The sequence below is a fragment of the Mustelus asterias genome, chromosome 4 (genome assembly GCF_964213995.1).
Source record: "Mustelus asterias chromosome 4, sMusAst1.hap1.1, whole genome shotgun sequence".
In the NCBI taxonomy this organism is placed as follows: domain Eukaryota; kingdom Metazoa; phylum Chordata; class Chondrichthyes; order Carcharhiniformes; family Triakidae; genus Mustelus; species Mustelus asterias.
In genome coordinates, this window is record NC_135804.1 from 35616692 (window position 1) to 35634489 (window position 17798).

The 17798-nt window shown below is 41.6% G+C and overlaps 2 protein-coding genes and 1 non-coding gene across 4 annotated transcripts in view; 2 read left to right on the forward strand and 1 right to left on the reverse strand.

The window, feature by feature from the left end:
• vps35 (VPS35 retromer complex component) overlaps positions 1–15005 on the reverse strand; it is a 57762-nt gene extending 42757 nt beyond the window's left edge. The window contains exons 1-2 of the mRNA XM_078210818.1: positions 14857–15005; positions 4207–4305 (exon numbers count right to left, since the gene is read on the reverse strand). Coding sequence (XP_078066944.1) covers positions 4207–4305; positions 14857–14859 — 102 coding nt within the window. The 5' untranslated portion in view covers positions 14860–15005. The remainder of the gene's footprint in view (positions 1–4206; positions 4306–14856) is intronic.
• On the forward strand, positions 4444–4639 carry LOC144493210 (U2 spliceosomal RNA). Its single transcript, XR_013497688.1, has one exon. It is a non-coding gene; the product is annotated as a U2 spliceosomal RNA (small nuclear RNA).
• The window catches only part of orc6 (origin recognition complex, subunit 6), a 40730-nt gene continuing 37879 nt past the window's right edge, over positions 14948–17798 (forward strand). For both annotated transcript variants that reach the window (XM_078210819.1, XM_078210821.1), the window contains exon 1: positions 14948–15356. In XM_078210819.1, coding sequence (XP_078066945.1) covers positions 15292–15356 — 65 coding nt within the window. In that variant the 5' untranslated portion in view covers positions 14948–15291. The remainder of the gene's footprint in view (positions 15357–17798) is intronic.

Here is a 17798-nt window from a genome sequence, read left to right on the forward strand (position 1 = left end):
AGATGCATCAAGCCGTGGCACACTTGCACCCTTCTCACAGCGGAACCACAGACCTAAAGGAAAAGTTTAAAGTTAAAGTTTATTTATTAGTCACAAGCAGGCTTACATTAACACTGCAATAAAGTTAATGCGAAAATCACCTAGAATAAATCATATGAGAGCAGTTACATTAAATTGGCTCACATTTCCTTAAGTTTAGAAAGTTGAAAGGTTATCAAATTGAGCTATTTAAAATATCATCCAATTTTATAGATAGCAACTATTTCTTCTGCTGAAGTTTGAGTTTTAAGTTTATTTATTAGTGTCATAAGTCGGCTTACATTAACACTGCAATGAAGTTACTATGAAAATCCCCTAAGGAATCCTGAACCAGAGAGCATAATCTTTAAATTAGAGTTTGGCCAATTTGGAGTGAGATTGGGAAACATTTTTCAGTATAAAAAAGTTAATAAAAACCTGAAACTCACTTCTCCAAAAGACTGGTTACACAATCAATCGAAATTTCTGGCTGCAACTTCCTCAGAGAGTGACGGTGGCCCATATTGACTCACCTGCGCTTAAATTCCAAAGTGTCTGTCTTGCCTGACCTTCCTGACTCAATACTGAAGTTAGAAGTGCTTTTATTTCTTCTGAGTAACTAGGAGTGTAAAACTGGCAAAACAATCTAAAATTAGTAATTTAAATCGTTTTTCAGATGGTTCCCAGCTCAGCACAATTGTCCCTGGGAAGTTAACCCTTCTGAACAGTTGGCAAACCTTTACTGGGATTCCCAGGCACATGCTCTGAGGCAACCCCCAAAATCCGATGCTGGGGAGTCAGGAAGTTACAGGCCTTTGAAGACCAAGATTGATCTAACTGAATTGTGGAACAGGCTCGAGGGGCTCATTTCTGAAACTCAATTGTGAATCCTAACCAGACCACAGAAACACAAGCAAACCACTGAGATACAAACAAGAGCTGTTAAAACTTCATTCACATAAAACGTACTGCTTTTCGTTACAAGCCCAGCTGATGTTACTACTGGATATTCAGACCCCAGAGCTTCAGCTCAATAGGTCGTAGCTTTTATTTTTTGTTTAGAGATGTGGATGAACAGAGTCACAGGACTGTCAACTAACTTTTAACAAAAGAAAAGAAATATTAACTATAACACACAACTCTTTCACTCCAGCTACATCTTTACAGATACACGCAGATTTGTAAGAACACAAGTTACAAAATCTAACTTGCACTCTAACACACAGTAAATATACAGCCCATGAAAAGCAGTAGGCAAAATGATCAGACACCGTACACTGAAACCAAACTGAAGCCACTTCTGTGGATTTCTTCTCAAATCCTCCTCCAGATGCATGTTACACTCTGAGCCAACTGGTCGCACTGGAACTCTGATTTTTACATGAGGGTTTCTAATCACCACTCTTGAAGGATACACTTTGGAACTTTCCCCCACACAAGGCTCTCTCTCGGATCCACATCAAGGTTTCAACTTCTCCTTTTGGTATTCCTCTGCCCTAATTCACCATATGTTTTCAAGGTTCCACACAATCTCTTAGGTACCCAACCACACCAAAACACCACTGCTTCACAGGCTGCATTAAGGTATCACAACCTTAGGATTACTTTGGATGTCTGGCCTCTCACTAGCTAACCTTTCTAGGTTTGTACCTTGGTCTTTAACTGGGAGCCTCTTTCTCCGCTTCAGACTTTGCTGAAAAAAATCTACCTTCACCAGATTTCTGTTCTTGGTTCCTAACTTCCTGGAAGTCTCATCCCTCGATTTCTGACTGTTCTTCAACTTCTCAGACTTGCTTGCTGTCCCTCTATTGGCCTGCCTATAGTGACAATTTCTGTGGAAAGCTTCTTGGCTACAGATTCCAGCTGAATTGAAATGCTTCTACTTTTCAGTATAGGCCTCTGGCACTATTCAACAGCTTAGTTTTTTTTTAAAACTCTGCAATTGCCTTTACATTGTAAGCCCCTAATTACAATTCAAGCAAAGTTTAAGGTGAAACTAAAAGCCAAAAGCTTGCCAGCACCTATGTTTAACAAGAAGCTAAACTGAGGTTTTAACCCTTAGTACACAAATACAGAAACAAAGTTAAATTAGTTCTAACACAATACAAATAGATTATTTCTTAACATTATAGAATGTAACCACATAGAATTCACAGACCCAAAAAAAAAATTACACTGGCATATTAAAAGGCTCCATTTAGTTCAGCACCACTGAGAACTTATCATTTGCTTTTCTGGATGGTATTATGTAAAGATCTGGTCAATGCAAGAGCGGTTCTCTTGTTCTTCTGAGTGTGTCAGCAATAACCACACTAATGCTATTGAGGATCTTCATTCCAAAAAATTTGTAGAGGGAAGAGTAACGTAATACCAATTAGAAATTACAGGGTAGTGATAAATAAGACAAATGGAATTGAGGATTCAATTAAAGTGAAACTGTGATACGCTTGTTTATTGAATTTCTTTCCACATTATCCATTACAAAAATATTAATTTTCATTCAAAAGAGATTATATTCCTTTAGAACTACCAGAAACAGCAAGATCCCACACCGGGACAACAGCCATAAGAAAAGCAATCATACCTTCAAAGTTGCTCCCAAGACATGACCATCCAAATAGAGGATGGAAAGAAGAATCATTTAAAGTATTGATATAAAGTACGTTGGCTTCTACCCATGCCAAATATTGCATTAACTGAAGCACTCAATTCAATTATTTTCTTCAATAATTTCACTTATACAATAGGATATTGATCTCGGACTTCCTGAATGACATTATCCTTCATCAGGTTCAGTTTTGCTGAATTTCGGGTAAAGGATCTTCTTCTGTGAAACCAATAAGTTTTAATTAAACTGGTGAACCTTTATAAACACTGGTTTGGCCTCAACAGGAGTCCAATTCTGGAGACCACACCGGAAGTGTGTGAGGCAGTGGAGAATGTAGAAAAGATTTATTAGAATGGTTCCAGGGATGAGGGGCTTCAGTTACGTGAATAGATTAGAGAAGCTTGGGATGTTCTCCCGAGAGGAGAAAGGTTGAGAGATTTGATAGAGGTGCTCAAAAATCACAAGAGGTTAGGACGTAGATAAGGAGTTCCCATTAGCAGATGAGTCGAGAAACAGTGGATACTGATTTGAAGTGACTGGCAAAACTACTGAAGACAACATGAGAAAAAATGGGGCTACATGGCAAGTGGTTTGGATTTGGAATGCATTGCCTGAAGAGTGTGGAGGCAGATTCAATATCAACTTTCAAAAGGAAATTGGATAATTCCCTTTTTCCTAAAGAGGAAAAAATTCAGGCTTCCAGGTAAAAGGTGAGGGAGTTGGGACTAACTGAGCTGAGCTTTTGCAGAGAGCCCGCACAGACATGACAGGCCCAATGGTCTTCTCTAGTGTTGTAGCCATTCTGATTTCTTTGCTCCATTACAATGAAGCTTATGCATTAATCACTAGCGTATGCAAATTAATCAGCTCACTTTGTCATCAATTTGTTAGATAAAAACGTACCCAAGATTTTGAAGATACCTTATTAGACTGACCTATAAAATGAAGTTTATTTTTAATTACAGCCAGTGATTCAACATAATATTTGCACATTTAGCCAAGAATAGATCTGAGTAATAAAATCTGAAACTAATTCATGCTATACAATGGAACGTTAAACTTTTTCAATCTTTGTTAATACCTCATGTAGATAAAGCATTTCAAAAGTAGAGAGATCTATGAAGATTTTCTTTTAAATGAATTGTGTAGTTTGTGAAAGCAATGAAGCCTAAAGTTTTCTTTGCTTTCCATTGTGTTGAATCCACAGACATGAACAGAGTTTAGACAGCACTTCATAATCTCTAGCATAATTCTCACTGAATTTTGGGAGAAGGTTCGAATGCACCAAATTTGGTAATTATTGAGCTTGACACCATCCTCAAATATCTGCAATGGAGTCACTAGATAATCAGACTTGGAAGAATAGGTTATGTCAGAGAAAGCTGGCCAAAGACATTAACGTCAATTATAATGCTGTACTGTCAACTCAACTGAGACCAGCTAACTCAGCAGAAATTACTGCTTTGCTTTGTATACCTATTCTTTGGATAAACGGTGAACAATTGGGCAAGGCCACATATTTTTCTTCTTATCTTGCAACAATATTCATTATTGTACAAGTTACACAGCAGAATTCTTACCAAACATCGCTTCATTTGGAACGACTGGACCTTCACAGTCTGAACAGCTTCATCAAGAAGCTTTTCCTGCTCATCCTGAGGTGACTGTTGAGTTGTCGGCTGAAAAAAAAGAATATAATTACTCAAGATTAACTGTATTTACTTGGAGGCCTGGTTGGGTGAAATAATATGCTTCCCTTTGCAATTGCTACTTTCCAAATATGTTTAAGAGTCCCCTCCAAGATGAGAGCATAGCAAATCGCTTCTCGGCCTTTTGGCTAAGATCAAGTGTAGTATGGAGAGGATGCTGCACTTGGTTGAGGTCATTAGGTTACATTGAAGCTTCATATGTTTCATATGAAGCAATTTTTAAAAGCGACACCTCGGCCTTTTGGCTAAGATGCAAATGAGCCCAAGTCTTGGAGGAGGAACCTCCCCCTTCTCCAATCAGCTTGGCTCATGTAGATCGGGCCCAGGACAGGGTGGTTTGGTCGCTTGCCCTGTCTTGTCAGCCTGGATCGGAAATGTCTCAACTTGTTGAGACTCTGAATTGGATTTGATTTGATTGAATTGAAAAAGTATTTAAAAAAACACCTGTAGTTATTGTAACAGATGAACAAAGAATGTTTAAAAATCTACTCATTTTAAAAGCAAGTCAACAATGTTACAAAATATTTTCAACAGACACACAAGTCTCATGGATTTATTGACTAAAATCACCAAAAAATGTCCATTGAAGTGCAAGTTAATTTTTTACAACATAACTCTTAATTAAAGTCAGCTATCTCTGGCACATGTGGAGTCTCATTCCTTCAGATTGTAATTGTTAGAGACCTTTTAAATATTAAAAGTCACTTTTCATTTCTCTCTCATCACTTTTGTACATGATTTTATGGGTTTTGGCTCTTTCTGCATGCCTCAGTAGGGATTCTTAAATCTATCTGGTTCAAGAAACAAGTTGCTTATCCTGTACACAAAACTCCAGATTCCCTGCAAAGTATCAAATTTAAAATAGCCATATGTTGCTGCACAAAGGTTGGTGCGAATTCTGAGCAACTAAACATAGTGAACAGCAAGCAACTCCAGAAAAAAGGTAATAGAATCAAATTCTATACATTTTAAAAAGGAATTGGACAAGTAATCAAAGATGAGGGAGGAACTTACAGGATTGCAGTCAAAAGACAGTTGTGAGAAGAAGCACAACTTCATTTTCAAAGAGCCAGCCCAGGCAAACTGTCCAAATGGACATTCACTGTGCTGCAAATTTCGATATTTCTACTGTGGCACATTAGAACCAAGAACAATGAATTGTGAATAACATGGCATATTCACAAGGTCATATTTAGAAAAGGCAATCAGAAGAAGAAATAAAAGCCTTTTTTGATACGTTTCTTTAAAATCATTCTTGGGGTATGGGTGTCGCTGACTAGGCCGGCATTTATTGCTCATTCCTTAACGCCCTAGAGAAGATGGCGGTGAGCTGCCTTCTTGAACCAATGCCGTCCATGTGGTGTAGATATACCTACCCACAGTTGTTAGAGGGGGAGTTACAAGATTTCGACCCAACAGTGAAGAACTGGTAATATATTTCCAAACCAGGGTGGGGTGGGTGGATTGGAGGGGAACATCCAGGTGGTTTGTTCACATGTGCCTGCTGCCCTTGTCATTCTATATGTTGAGGGCTTCAAAGGTGCAGTCTGAGTAGGCTTGGTAAGTTCTTGCAGTGCATCTTACAGATAGTACACTGCTGTCACTGTGCCTCAATGGTGGAGGGAATGAATGCTTGTGAATGGTATCAATCAAGTGAGCTGCTTTGTCCTGGATGATATCAACTTCAAGTGTTATTGGAGCTGCATTGATCCAGGCAAGTGGAAAATATTCCATCACACTCCTGGATTGTGCCCTGTGGATGGTGGACAGGCTTTGGGGAGTCGGGAGTTAGGGTTTCACTCTCCTCTGCAAAAAATTAAACCCTGCTATCTATCATACTGTGGAGCAACTCCATGGCTTCTTTTACCCACTACCAACCATCTCCTTAAACTCTTGTTCTCCAACCAGGCACAAGGATCTCCTCAGCAGGTTTGAAGCCATCCGTTCAGATGTCTCTATTTCTTTTCCCTTTCATTTGTCAAAGCCAACCACATTTGCCCAATCCTAAACCTGCAACTCTAGTTTCCCTCCAAATTTCCCTCATGCCCTTTAAGCTCATCTAATCTATTTAATTTCTACTCCATTAACCTCCTTTTCCCACTAAACTGATCATCCAACCTGCCTTCTTGGTCTTCCTGCTAGGTAATGCTGCGAATGTTTCCCTTTATGTGGGCAATATCCCCTTCCCTTTCCAAACTACCACCATGACCACCTCACAAAAATCCACCCTTCGATCTTCTAAAATACCACTCCATCCCCAAACTCCCTTCCCTCTCCAACATCCTTGAATGTGCTCTCACCTCCAAAATTTGAGTTTTCTTTGCTGTAAATCTCTCAGGACTGCAGCATTTCAGGAACACACCTCACCACCACTTTCTCAAGGGCAACTAGGGATGGGCAATAAATGCTGGCCAGCCAGTGACACCCATGTCCCACAGGTGAATAAAAAAGGATTGCACCCCTGCTGCAGCACTGAAATGGTCCTAACCAAAGTCACAAATGACACTGACAGTAGCCATGATTATATTGTTTCTCCATGTCCTCTCTGCATCATTTGACATGGTCAGTCATACCAGATTCCTCCAATGTCTGTTGGATTGCCCTCACTCTTTCTTACCTACCAAATCAATAGCCAGACCATTTGTAGGAAAGGCTTCTTTGCCTGTCTTAATGTCATCAACAACAGAGCACCCCTCCAAAAAACTTTCTCCACCCATCTCGACCTCTCTGCAAAACCTTCTGCAGAAATGGGATCAACTTCCAGATGTATGCTGATGACCTAACCACCACTGCTCTGGACCCCTCCACTGTATTATCTATGCTGTCATGTTACTTTTCAGTTTTAATTTCCTTGAGCTGAACATCGGAAAGACTTAAATCATTATTTAAGGCCCTCCGTCACCCATGCCAACACTCCCTTACTATTCAGAGCCTGAAATGAGGCAATTTGCAACACTGGTGTCCTATCCAACTTGAACCTCCATATTCTCCCCATCACAAAGACCTACTTCTATGTCTGTATCCACCTTTACCTCAGATGGCCTATTAATGAAGTTGTCATCTATGTATTTATCAATTCAAGACTATGATTTCAATACTTCCCCGGCCAGCCACCCATCAAATCCTTGTTATAAACTTTCAAATCCAACATCGCTCACCTATAATGGTGATAGGTGGCACAATTTAAAATACTCATGCCCGAGTTTAAATCCCTTCATGGCTTTGTCCATCCCTACTTCTAACCTACAACCCCACCCAAAACTCTGTGCTTTGATTCAAATTTCTTGTGCAATCCTATTCCTTCAATGGCTGTGCCTTCAGCCACCTAGGTCTATCTCACCGGAAACATCTCCACCTCCCTCCATTAGGGCTCTCCTTAAAATCCACCTCGACCAAGTTTTTTTCACTTCTCCTATTACCAGCCACTTTGGCCCAGTGATTATTTTTGCCGATTTCTGTGATTTTCTATGTTGAGAGCTGTGTGTGAAATGTAGGTTGATTTTCTTGAAAATGCAAGCTTCAAACCAACAACATTTGTAATATGCCAACTGCGAGCACTTAAAATTTAACAGGCTGAGGGGCAAGTAAAACGAATGCATTAAATATCACTCAAATGTATCCTCTTTGTCCTACATGACAATAAAAGCTAGTTCCTTGCCTGCAGCTGGTTGAGTAATTTAATCAGTTAATCAAAGATTTACATGCATATGAACTTATATAGCACAGCTGATACCATCCATATCCTATCAAAATAAATTCTAATCATGAGAAATTAGTTCTGCACAAATAATTTAATTTCTCTTTGAGCAGATTCTCTATACAAAATAAAGCTTTTAAAATATTGGAAGCTCTTTGAAGCAGGGCCATATTTAGGTAGTTTCTGCAATTCATTGCAAATGCTGTACATACATTTGCAAAGGAAACAATATTTAAACCACTGGTCAGCCACATATGTTGAACTTGCAGGGGCCCTGGCAGACATATTTTAAATGTCAGTATTCACGGGGGAGGTGCCGGATGATTGGAGGGTGGCTCGTGTTGCTCCGTTGTATAAAAAAGGTTCCAAAAGAAATCCAGGAAATTATAGGCCAGTAAGTTTGACGTCGGTGGTGGGCAAGTTATTGGAAGGAGTGATAAGGGATAGGATCTACAAATATTTGGATAGACAGGGACTTATTAGGGAGAGTCAACATGGCTTTGTGCGTGGTAGGTCATGTTTGACCAATCTATTAGAGTTTTTCGAGGCGGTTACCAGGAAAGTGGATGAAGGGAAGGCGGAGGATGTTGTCTACCCTGGATTTCAGCAAGGCCTTTGACAAGGTCCCTCATGGGAGGTTAGTTAGGAAGGTTCAGTCGCTAGGTATACATGGGGAGGTAGTAAATTGGATTAGACACTGGCTCAATGGAGTGGTTGTGGAGGATTGTTTCTCTGAGTGGAGGCCTGTGACTAGTGGTGTGCCGCAGGGATCGGTGTTGGGTCCATTGTTGTTTGTCATCTATATCAATGATCTGGATGATAATGTGGTAAATTGGATCAGCGGATTTGCTGATGATACAAAGATTGGAGGTGTAGTGGACAGTGAGGAAGGTTTTCAAAGCTTGCAGAGGGATTTGGACCAACTAGAAAAATGGGCTGAAAAATGGCAAATGGAATTTAATGCAGACAGGTACGAGATATTGCACTTTGGAAGGACAAACAAAAGTAGAACGTACAGGGTAAATGGTAGGAGTCTGAAGAGTGCAGTTGAACAGAGGGATCTGGGAATACAGGTGCAGAATTCCCTAAAAGTGATGTCACAGGTGGATAGGGTCGTAAAGAGTGCCTTTGGTACATTGGCCTTTATAAATCGGAGTATCGGGTATAAAGGTTGGAGTGTTATGGTAAGGTTATATAAGGCATTGGTGAGGCCGAATTTAAAGTATTGTGTACAGTTTTGGTCACCTAGTTATAGGGAGGATGTAAATAAGGTTGAAAGAATGCAGAGAAGGTTCACAAGGATGTTGCCGGGACTTGAGAAGCTGAGTTACAGAGAGAGATTGAATAGGTTGGGACTTTATTCCCTGGAGCGTAGAAGAATGAGGGGAGATTTGATAGAGGTGTATAAGATTTTGATGGGTATAGATAGAGTGAATGCAAGCAGGCTTTTTCCACTGAGGCTAGGGGAGAAAAAAACCAGAGGGCATGGGTTAAAGGTGAAAGGAGAAAAGTTTAAAGGGAATATTAGGGGGGGGGGGCTTCTTCACGCAGAGAGTGGTGGGAGTGTGGAATGAGCTGCCGGATAAAGTGGTAAATGCTTTTAACATTTAAGAAAAACTTGGACGGGTTCATGGATGAGGGGTGTGGAGGGTTATGGTCCAAGTGCAGGTCACTGGGACTAAGCAAAAAATGGTTCGGCACAGACAAGAAGGGCCAAAAGGCCTGTTTCTGAGCTGTAATTTTCTATGGTTCTATATGTACTAAGTCCTGACACATACAGCTGAATTCACTCTGAAAGTGCCGCATAAAGCAGTGCTCACCAGACATATGAATACATTTGTCAACAGCTCAGTTACTATGGCAGTATGACCAGCTTGGTATCTTATCTTTGTCTGCCAGTGTCAAAAGCATTGGAGGTTTAAAAATACATTTTTAACATTTCAATAATCCATAACTTTCCAACAAAACTACTGCAAAGCAATATAAAAGTATGGCAGTTTATCTAGATATGTGGCATATTGTGAAAACTATTGCAACTTTAACCTCAACCTATCTACACTTGCATAGAAACATAATAACAAGATGCAGGAATAGGCCATTCGGCCCTCCTCCACATTCCACATCATGGCTGATCCTCCAACTCAATGCATATTCCTGCTTTCTCCCCATGCCGCACAATGCCATTCAAATCTAAAAAAAAACTACCACTTTCTTGAATGCATTCAGTGACTTGGTCTCCACAGCCTTCTGTGGTAGAGAATTCGTCAGGTTTACCACCCTTCGAGTGAAGAAATGTTTCCTTATCTCAGTCTCAGGATACAGGGTAGCCCACTTAGGACTGTGTCCCTGGTTCTAGATTCCCCAACAAGCGAAAACATCCTCCCTGCATCTAGTCTGTTTAGCCCTATTAGATTTTTATACATTTCAATTAGATGTCCTCTCATCCTCCAAATAATACAGGCCCAGAAGAACAAATATCCACCTCATAGGACAGTCCCCCTAACCCGAATACATGCTGCACTTTCTCTATGGCAAGTATATCATTTCTGAGGTGGGGAGACCAAAACTGCACACAATACTCCAGGTGTGGTCTCACCATGGCCCTGTATAACGTCAGTAAGACATCCTTACTTCTGAACTCAAATCCTCTTGTAATGAAAGCCAACATACCATTTGCCTTCCTAACTGCTTGCTGCACCTGCCACTCCATTTTCATTGACTGGTGCACAAGGACACCCAGATCCCTTCGTACATCCACACTTCCCAATATATCATTTAAATAACACTTTTCCTTTCTGTTTTTCTACATTGAAATGTATAACTTCACAATTTGCAACATTGTACTGCAGCGTGCTGCATCTGCCATGTGTTTGCCCACTCGCTTGTCTAAATCATCTTGAAGTCTTCTTGCGTCCTCCTCACAACTCACTATTCCACCCAGTTGTGTCATCAGCAAACTTGCTAATGTTACATTTGGTTCCCTCATCCAGGTCATTTATATAAGGCCCAAGCGCTGATCCTTGCAGTATCCCACTAGTCACTGCCTGCCACTTGGAAAAAGGCCCATTTATTCTCACTGTCTGCAACATAGGTTAACCTAAGAGTTCAGGGTTTTTGACTGAAGGAATATTAGAACAAAACAAGAATGAGTCTAATAAGTCTTCAGTTTGAGCAGATTTCATCCAACATTTAGCTCAACGGAGTTACAAATACAGACTCCTACATTAGATGTTTAAATTTTGAGTGGGGGGGGGGGGATTAAAAAAGAGGGCCGTTGATTTATGGCATTGCTGATATGTCTGATGATGCATTATTCCGCACACATGAGGACGGCCTAAACCGGGATGTTGGATTTATGTCACATTATCAGTAACCCCCACAGCTTGCCCCCTGGACTAGCAGAATCTCACTAGCTGCTCTGTCTGGAGACAATACACATCTCTTTAACCTGTGTTTAATGCTCCCTCCACCACATTGTCTGTACATTTAAGACCTGGCTGGTTGTAGGGATTCGCATTCTAATTAGTATTCTGTAACTTGATTTCTGTGATTCTGTGCACTGTTTGAGAGCACATTTCCACTCCATCTGACGAAGGAGCAGCGCTCCGAAAGCTTATGGTATTTGCTACCAAATAAACCTGTTGGACTTTAACCTGGTGTTGTGAGACTTCTTACTTATTTCCTAAAGACAGGAACAAGCAACACAAAACACAACATATTATTTGGTTTGGTCTAATTGAATATCTCTTGGAAGCTAAAATGTCTAATATTGAATTCACCCAGGTCAAAGAGGCTGCAGAAATTCTGGCTCCAAGTGCACTGCTCCTTCTTAATACTTTGAAATGTAACAGAAATTCAAGTATGGACAGTAAATTCAAGTGTGGACACTGATTGATGCAAGTAGGATCATTTACAGGAATTGTATGAAGTGCAATGGAGAATATGTTACAGCAGCTTCTGTTTAAAGCAGAATAAAACCACAAATTTTAAAGAAAGATTCGTTGTTGGGGGAATTGGGTGGATCAAAAAATACTTTTTGATTTCCTTCATTAGGCCAAAGCATCCAGCATTCAGGTTCAACATTGCTTAAACAAAACTTCAGATCTGTAATGAGATGCTATGCAGATTGTTTACAGTGATGACACTGCTGCAGGAATGCAAGAAAGAGGCTAAACAATTTAGAAAGAAAGTAACTTAGATTTTGTCTAGAGACAGAAAAAGTGTGCTCCGGCCAGTTCTAAAATTACTGCTTCTGTCACTACTGTATATTTAAGAAAACCTTTATGAAAAAATGAGAATTAACAAAGATAAAGCGCAGGTGTTCTGGTTGCAGTCAATCTCACAGTCCAAGACCTTGCAAACAATTGACAGTTTTTCTCTAAATCATATCAAAAACTTTCCAAATCAGCATTATAACCTCAGAACACATGCACTCAATTTTTTAAGGAAGTAATGCTTGCTTTCAAGTTTGTAGTACCAACACGCACCAATGACAATATCTGAAATGTGACAGATAAAATGCTTGTTATAATTGGTAGAAATGAAATGCATGAGAATAAATTATAACGCTCAAGGAATAAAATGGACAGTAGTCACGTGGATATAAAATTGGCTGAATAGGATTTTCAGGCTGGAGGAAGGTTTGTAATGGTGTTCCCCAGGAATCGGTATTGGGATCTTTGCTTTCCTGATATCTATTAATGACCTAAATCTTGGCGTGCAAGGGATAATTTCAATGTTTGTGGATGACAAAATTTGGAAATCCTGTGAACTGTAAAAAGGACAGTGTAGATCTTCAAAAGGACATAGATAAGTTGGAGCAGTAGGTAGATAGATGTCAGATGAAGTTAATTGCAGAGAAGAGTAAGGTGTTGCATTTTGATAAGAACAACATGGAAACAAAAGAAAATAAGGGATAAAATTCTTAAAGGGGTGCAGTGGGACCTGGGTGTCTATGTGCATAGGTCAATTATGGTGGCAGTACAATTGGAGACAGCAGTGAATAAAGCATGTGGTATCTGGTCTTTATTAATATGGGCACACAGTACAAGAGCAAGGAGGTTATGCTGAACTTATACAAGACAGTAGTTAGACCTCAGCTGGAATATTTTGTATAATCCTGGGCGTCACACTACAGAAAGAATGAGAACACAGAGGCTTACAAGAATAGTTCCAGGGATGAGAAACCTCAGTTATGAGGATAGATTGGAGGGGTTCTCCATGAAGAGAAGGTGGCAGCTAAAGAGAGATTTGATAGAGATGTTCAAAGTCACGAGGAGGCTGGACACAAGAGATAGTGAGAAACTATTCCTGCTTATAAATGGATTAAGAACACGTCACAGGTTTAAAGTGATTTGCAAAAGAAGCAAATGTGACAAGAAAAAAAACTTTCACACAATGAGTTGTTTGGGTCTGGAATGCACTGTCTGCAAGTGTGGTGGAGACTGGTTCAATTGAGGCATTCAAGGGGGCATTAGGTGATTACTTGAATAGAGACAAAGTGCAGGGGACAGGGGAAAGGCACGAAGTCTTGATGCTTGCTTGGATTTTCACAGTAACTTCATTGCAGTGTTAGCCTACTTGTGACATTAATAAATAAACTTTGAGTCGGTGCAGACATGATAGGTCAACTGGTCGCCTTCTGTGCCGTAACAATTCTGTGATTTGCAAGACAAACTGAATATTCAGCTTTCAATGTAGGTTAGATCTAGTGTAATTTTCTACTGATTACATCCATTGTTGAATGCTCTGTTGAATTGCATGAGATTGACTCAGAAATACACTATCGTCCATGACTATTATATGGTTATGGGGAGAGGGCAATAAAGTGGATTTGAGGCAGAAGACCAGCCATGATCATAATGAGTGACAGAACAGGCTCAAAGAGCTGCACAGTCTACTCCTGCATCTATTTGTTAGATTATACTCAAGTCTAAACAGGCATTCTGGTGTACACTTACATTCTAAATACACATATAAAAACAATGGGAAAATGGGAGATGTTAACCACCTCATTACAAAATCATCCCAATGTGATGGACTCGATGTGTACTATTAGTTTGTAGTTGGCTTTGATCACTTGCTAGAAGTGGCACAATACTTATGCGATAAGACTCATATCAGCAATCAAGACAGCTTTACGCAGTTGTGCCAATGACTCACGTCAATGGACAGACCGAATGGTACAAGTTAAAGTAAAATAATTGATCATTTCGGAACCATTGCATTCTGGCACAAGACTGTGCCGAATTACATGTTGTTGTGAATTGGGGCGGGGAAGGAGACATTTTTGATGAGTGAAGACGATTTGCAGGTCACTCTCTCAACAAAACTCGTTATAATTTGTTGACGAATTTATTGGATCTGAAGGGAGGAGCAACCAAAGCTGCATAAGTGGCATCCGGTAAAATTAAACTAAAAGCAAAATTCCTCTTTAGGGATTCGACATTAAAACAAGAAATAAGACGGTCACAACCTCGAGGCCTCCAATATCTCCGCCGTTGAGGCCTCTGAAAACTGTCCATCGGCACTCAAATCTCCCCTTCCTCACCTATAACCCTTCGATACAACGATGGCCAGTTTCCCCTTGCCACCCATCACCAGCTTCTGTCAGGGGGGAATCAGGCTGTCCCTGCAAGCAGGCCAAAGCCAAGCCTAACAACGCCCATTCACAACACTCGCTCTCTCTGTATGTGTGTCTGTGTGCAAGGCCGAAATCTGACCGCCGCCGTTCCCAGCAGCGGGGCCCGGGAGATGGGTACTGTGTTGGTGAAAGGCCGAGTAAAACGCGGTTGCAAAAATCCCGAGATGCGTCCAACACTCACCATGATTATCGTGGCTCAATCCAAGCGATCACGGCCCTGAGGTCACCTGACGCTCACTCAACCCTCTCCTGGAACAACCGGAATAATTAACCGACCGCCCTCGCCACAGGCTCCGCCGCCTCGCCTGATTGAAGGCCGGACGGACCAAACACAGGAGGGTCACTGTCCTTGCGTCAGCGGAACTGGAGGCGGGACAACTAACGCGGCTCTGATTGGATGACCTGAGCAAGCCGTTCTGGAGGCAGCGGCTTTGGACCAATGAAGACAGCTGGCTGAATGATTGGCATGTAAACTGTCCAATCGTCGGCCGGGGTGGCTTCGGTCGTCTCGCCAATGATAGCTGCTGAGTGTGTGCGGGGATCAGGCGCATGCGTCCTAGCCGGCGGGCGGCGTTTGGAGCGTTAAGCGGCCGTTAGCGCGCGCTGTGATTTGAAAATGGATCGCGAGGTGGTCGCGAGACTGTCTGTTAAACTCAGGATCGAATCGAGGAAAGTTATCCGGTGAGTGTGAGGGAAGCTGGCCCGATAACTCCTGTCAGCCGCTGCTTTGGAGCCTCGCTGTCGTGCTCTTTCCCTCTGCCCCGGGATGTGAGCACTAAACCCGGCCTCCTGCTCCCCGTCAAAATCAAAAGACCGCGGATGCTGGAAATCTGAAATAAAAATAAAATGGCAGCATCTGTTTCGGGCTCAGCATGACTGCAGAGTACAAGAAGAGTCAATTTGGTTTATTATTGGTAAAGGCGAAATACAGTCGATGCTGGCATCTGAACTAAAAACTGAAAATGCTGGAAATTCTCAGCAGGTCTGACAGCATCTGTGGAGAGAGAACAGAGCCAATGTTTTGGGTCAGGGTGACCCTTGCCAGAGCTGGTTTGTTATTGGGGTGGCATGGTGACAGTGGTGAGCACTGCTACCTCACAGCGCCAGGAACCCAGGTTCATTCTAACCTTGGGTGACTGTATAGAGTTTGCATGTTTTCCCTGTGTTTCTGTGGGGTTCTTTTGGGTGTTCCGGTTTCCTCCACAGTCCAAAGATGTGCAGGTTAGGTGGACTGGCCTTGCTAAATTGTCCCTTAGTGTCCCAAAAGTGTGCAGGCCAGGTGAATTAGCCATGGTAGATGTGCGGGGTAGAGGGGAGGACCTAGGTAGGATGCTCTTTTGGAGAGTCATTGTAGCTTTGGGCTGAGTGGCCTCGTTCTGCACTGTAGGGATTCTGTGATTGGTGTCCTTGTTGACACAACTCAGTCAGTTTCTTTAACTGACAGTGTGTGCACACGTACGTGGTGGTTCATGGATTGCACCTTGTTGAGATTGTGTTTATCTTTTAAAAAGCATTTAGACAGTTACATAGGTACGATGGGTATAGAGGGATATGGGCCAAATGCAGGCAATTGGGATTAGCTTCGGGGTTTTTTAAAAAAAAGGGCAGCATGGACAAATTGTAGGGGTAGGGCCTGGGTGGGATTGTGGTCGGTGCAGACTTGATGGGCCGAATGGCCTCCTTCTGCACTGTAGGGTTTCTATGATTTCTATGATTTCTATCTTGTCTTCCCATGATTACTCAATGGTTTGCAAAAGGTTGTGCCAAATCAAAATTAGCAAGGCCCTCAGTGGGTGTACTTGAATTGATGAATAATTTAAATAAAAACAGAAAATGTTGGGAAAACTCAGCAGATCTGGCGGCATCTGTGGAGAGGGAAATGGAGTTAACACTTGAAGTCTGTATGACTCTTTGAAGAGCAAGTAGGTACTCCATATCATCAGTGATACAAGATCACAAAATATGCCGAGAGTTAGTCCAATGTCATGTAGAAAATCTTACCCTTACCAGAGTGTTTTAAACAGGTGGACGGGATCAAGCTGAGAAGTGGCAGAACTGGTGTCATAAGTTGAACAGGCTTTGGGACTAGTAGAGAAGCCTAACATGAACTGGTCCGTATCCCTGTCGAAGCCATAGGCAGTGACACAGACAACGTAATGGTCAGAAAGCTGACAATCACATTTTAATTTGATGTTTTTAAGTTTCCTTTGTACTTTGATTTCTGTTCGGGCTGTTCCCCCTCCTTTTGGGGAGCTGCCCCTTTTACTTTGTCCTGACTTAATCTGAGTTTGTTTATTTGGTTTGACATAAAAAGAGGGCACAAATGAAAAAAGATAATATTGAGAGATGCTTGAACAAGTCAGTCATTGGTGGTTAATGAGACAATTTGTCTTCTAGGTGGGCTAATGAAGGGGAAAAAATATTAATTGGAGGTAGGCACAGGGGTTATAAACCAGTTCCACTATATCGAGTTGGATTAAAAAGCGATTTAGTAACATAGAACATAGAACATAGAACATTACAGCGCAGAACAGGCCCTTCGGCCCACGATGTTGCACCGACCAGTTAAAAAAAAAAAAAACTGTGACCCTCCAACCTAAACCAATTTCTTTTCGTCCATGAACCTATCTACGGATCTCTTAAACGCCCCCAAACTAGGCGCATTTACTACTGATGCTGGCAGGGCATTCCAATCCCTCACCACCCTCTGGGTAAAGAACCTACCCCTGACATCGGTTCTATAACTACCCCCCCTCAATTTAAAGCCATGCCTCCTCGTGCTGGATTTCTCCATCAGAGGAAAAAGGCTATCACTATCCACCCTATCTAAACCTCTAATCATCTTATATGTTTCAATAAGATCCCCTCTTAGCCGCCGCCTTTCCAGCGAAAACAATCCCAAATCCCTCAGCCTCTCCTCATAGGATCTCCCCTCCATACCAGGCAACATCCTGGTAAACCTCCTCTGCACCCTCTCCAAAGCCTCCACATCCTTCCTGTAATGTGGGGACCAGAACTGCACACAGTACTCCAAGTGCGGCCGCACCAGAGTTGTGTACAGTTGCAACATAACGCTACGACTCCTAAATTCAATCCCCCTACCAATAAACGCCAAGACACCAT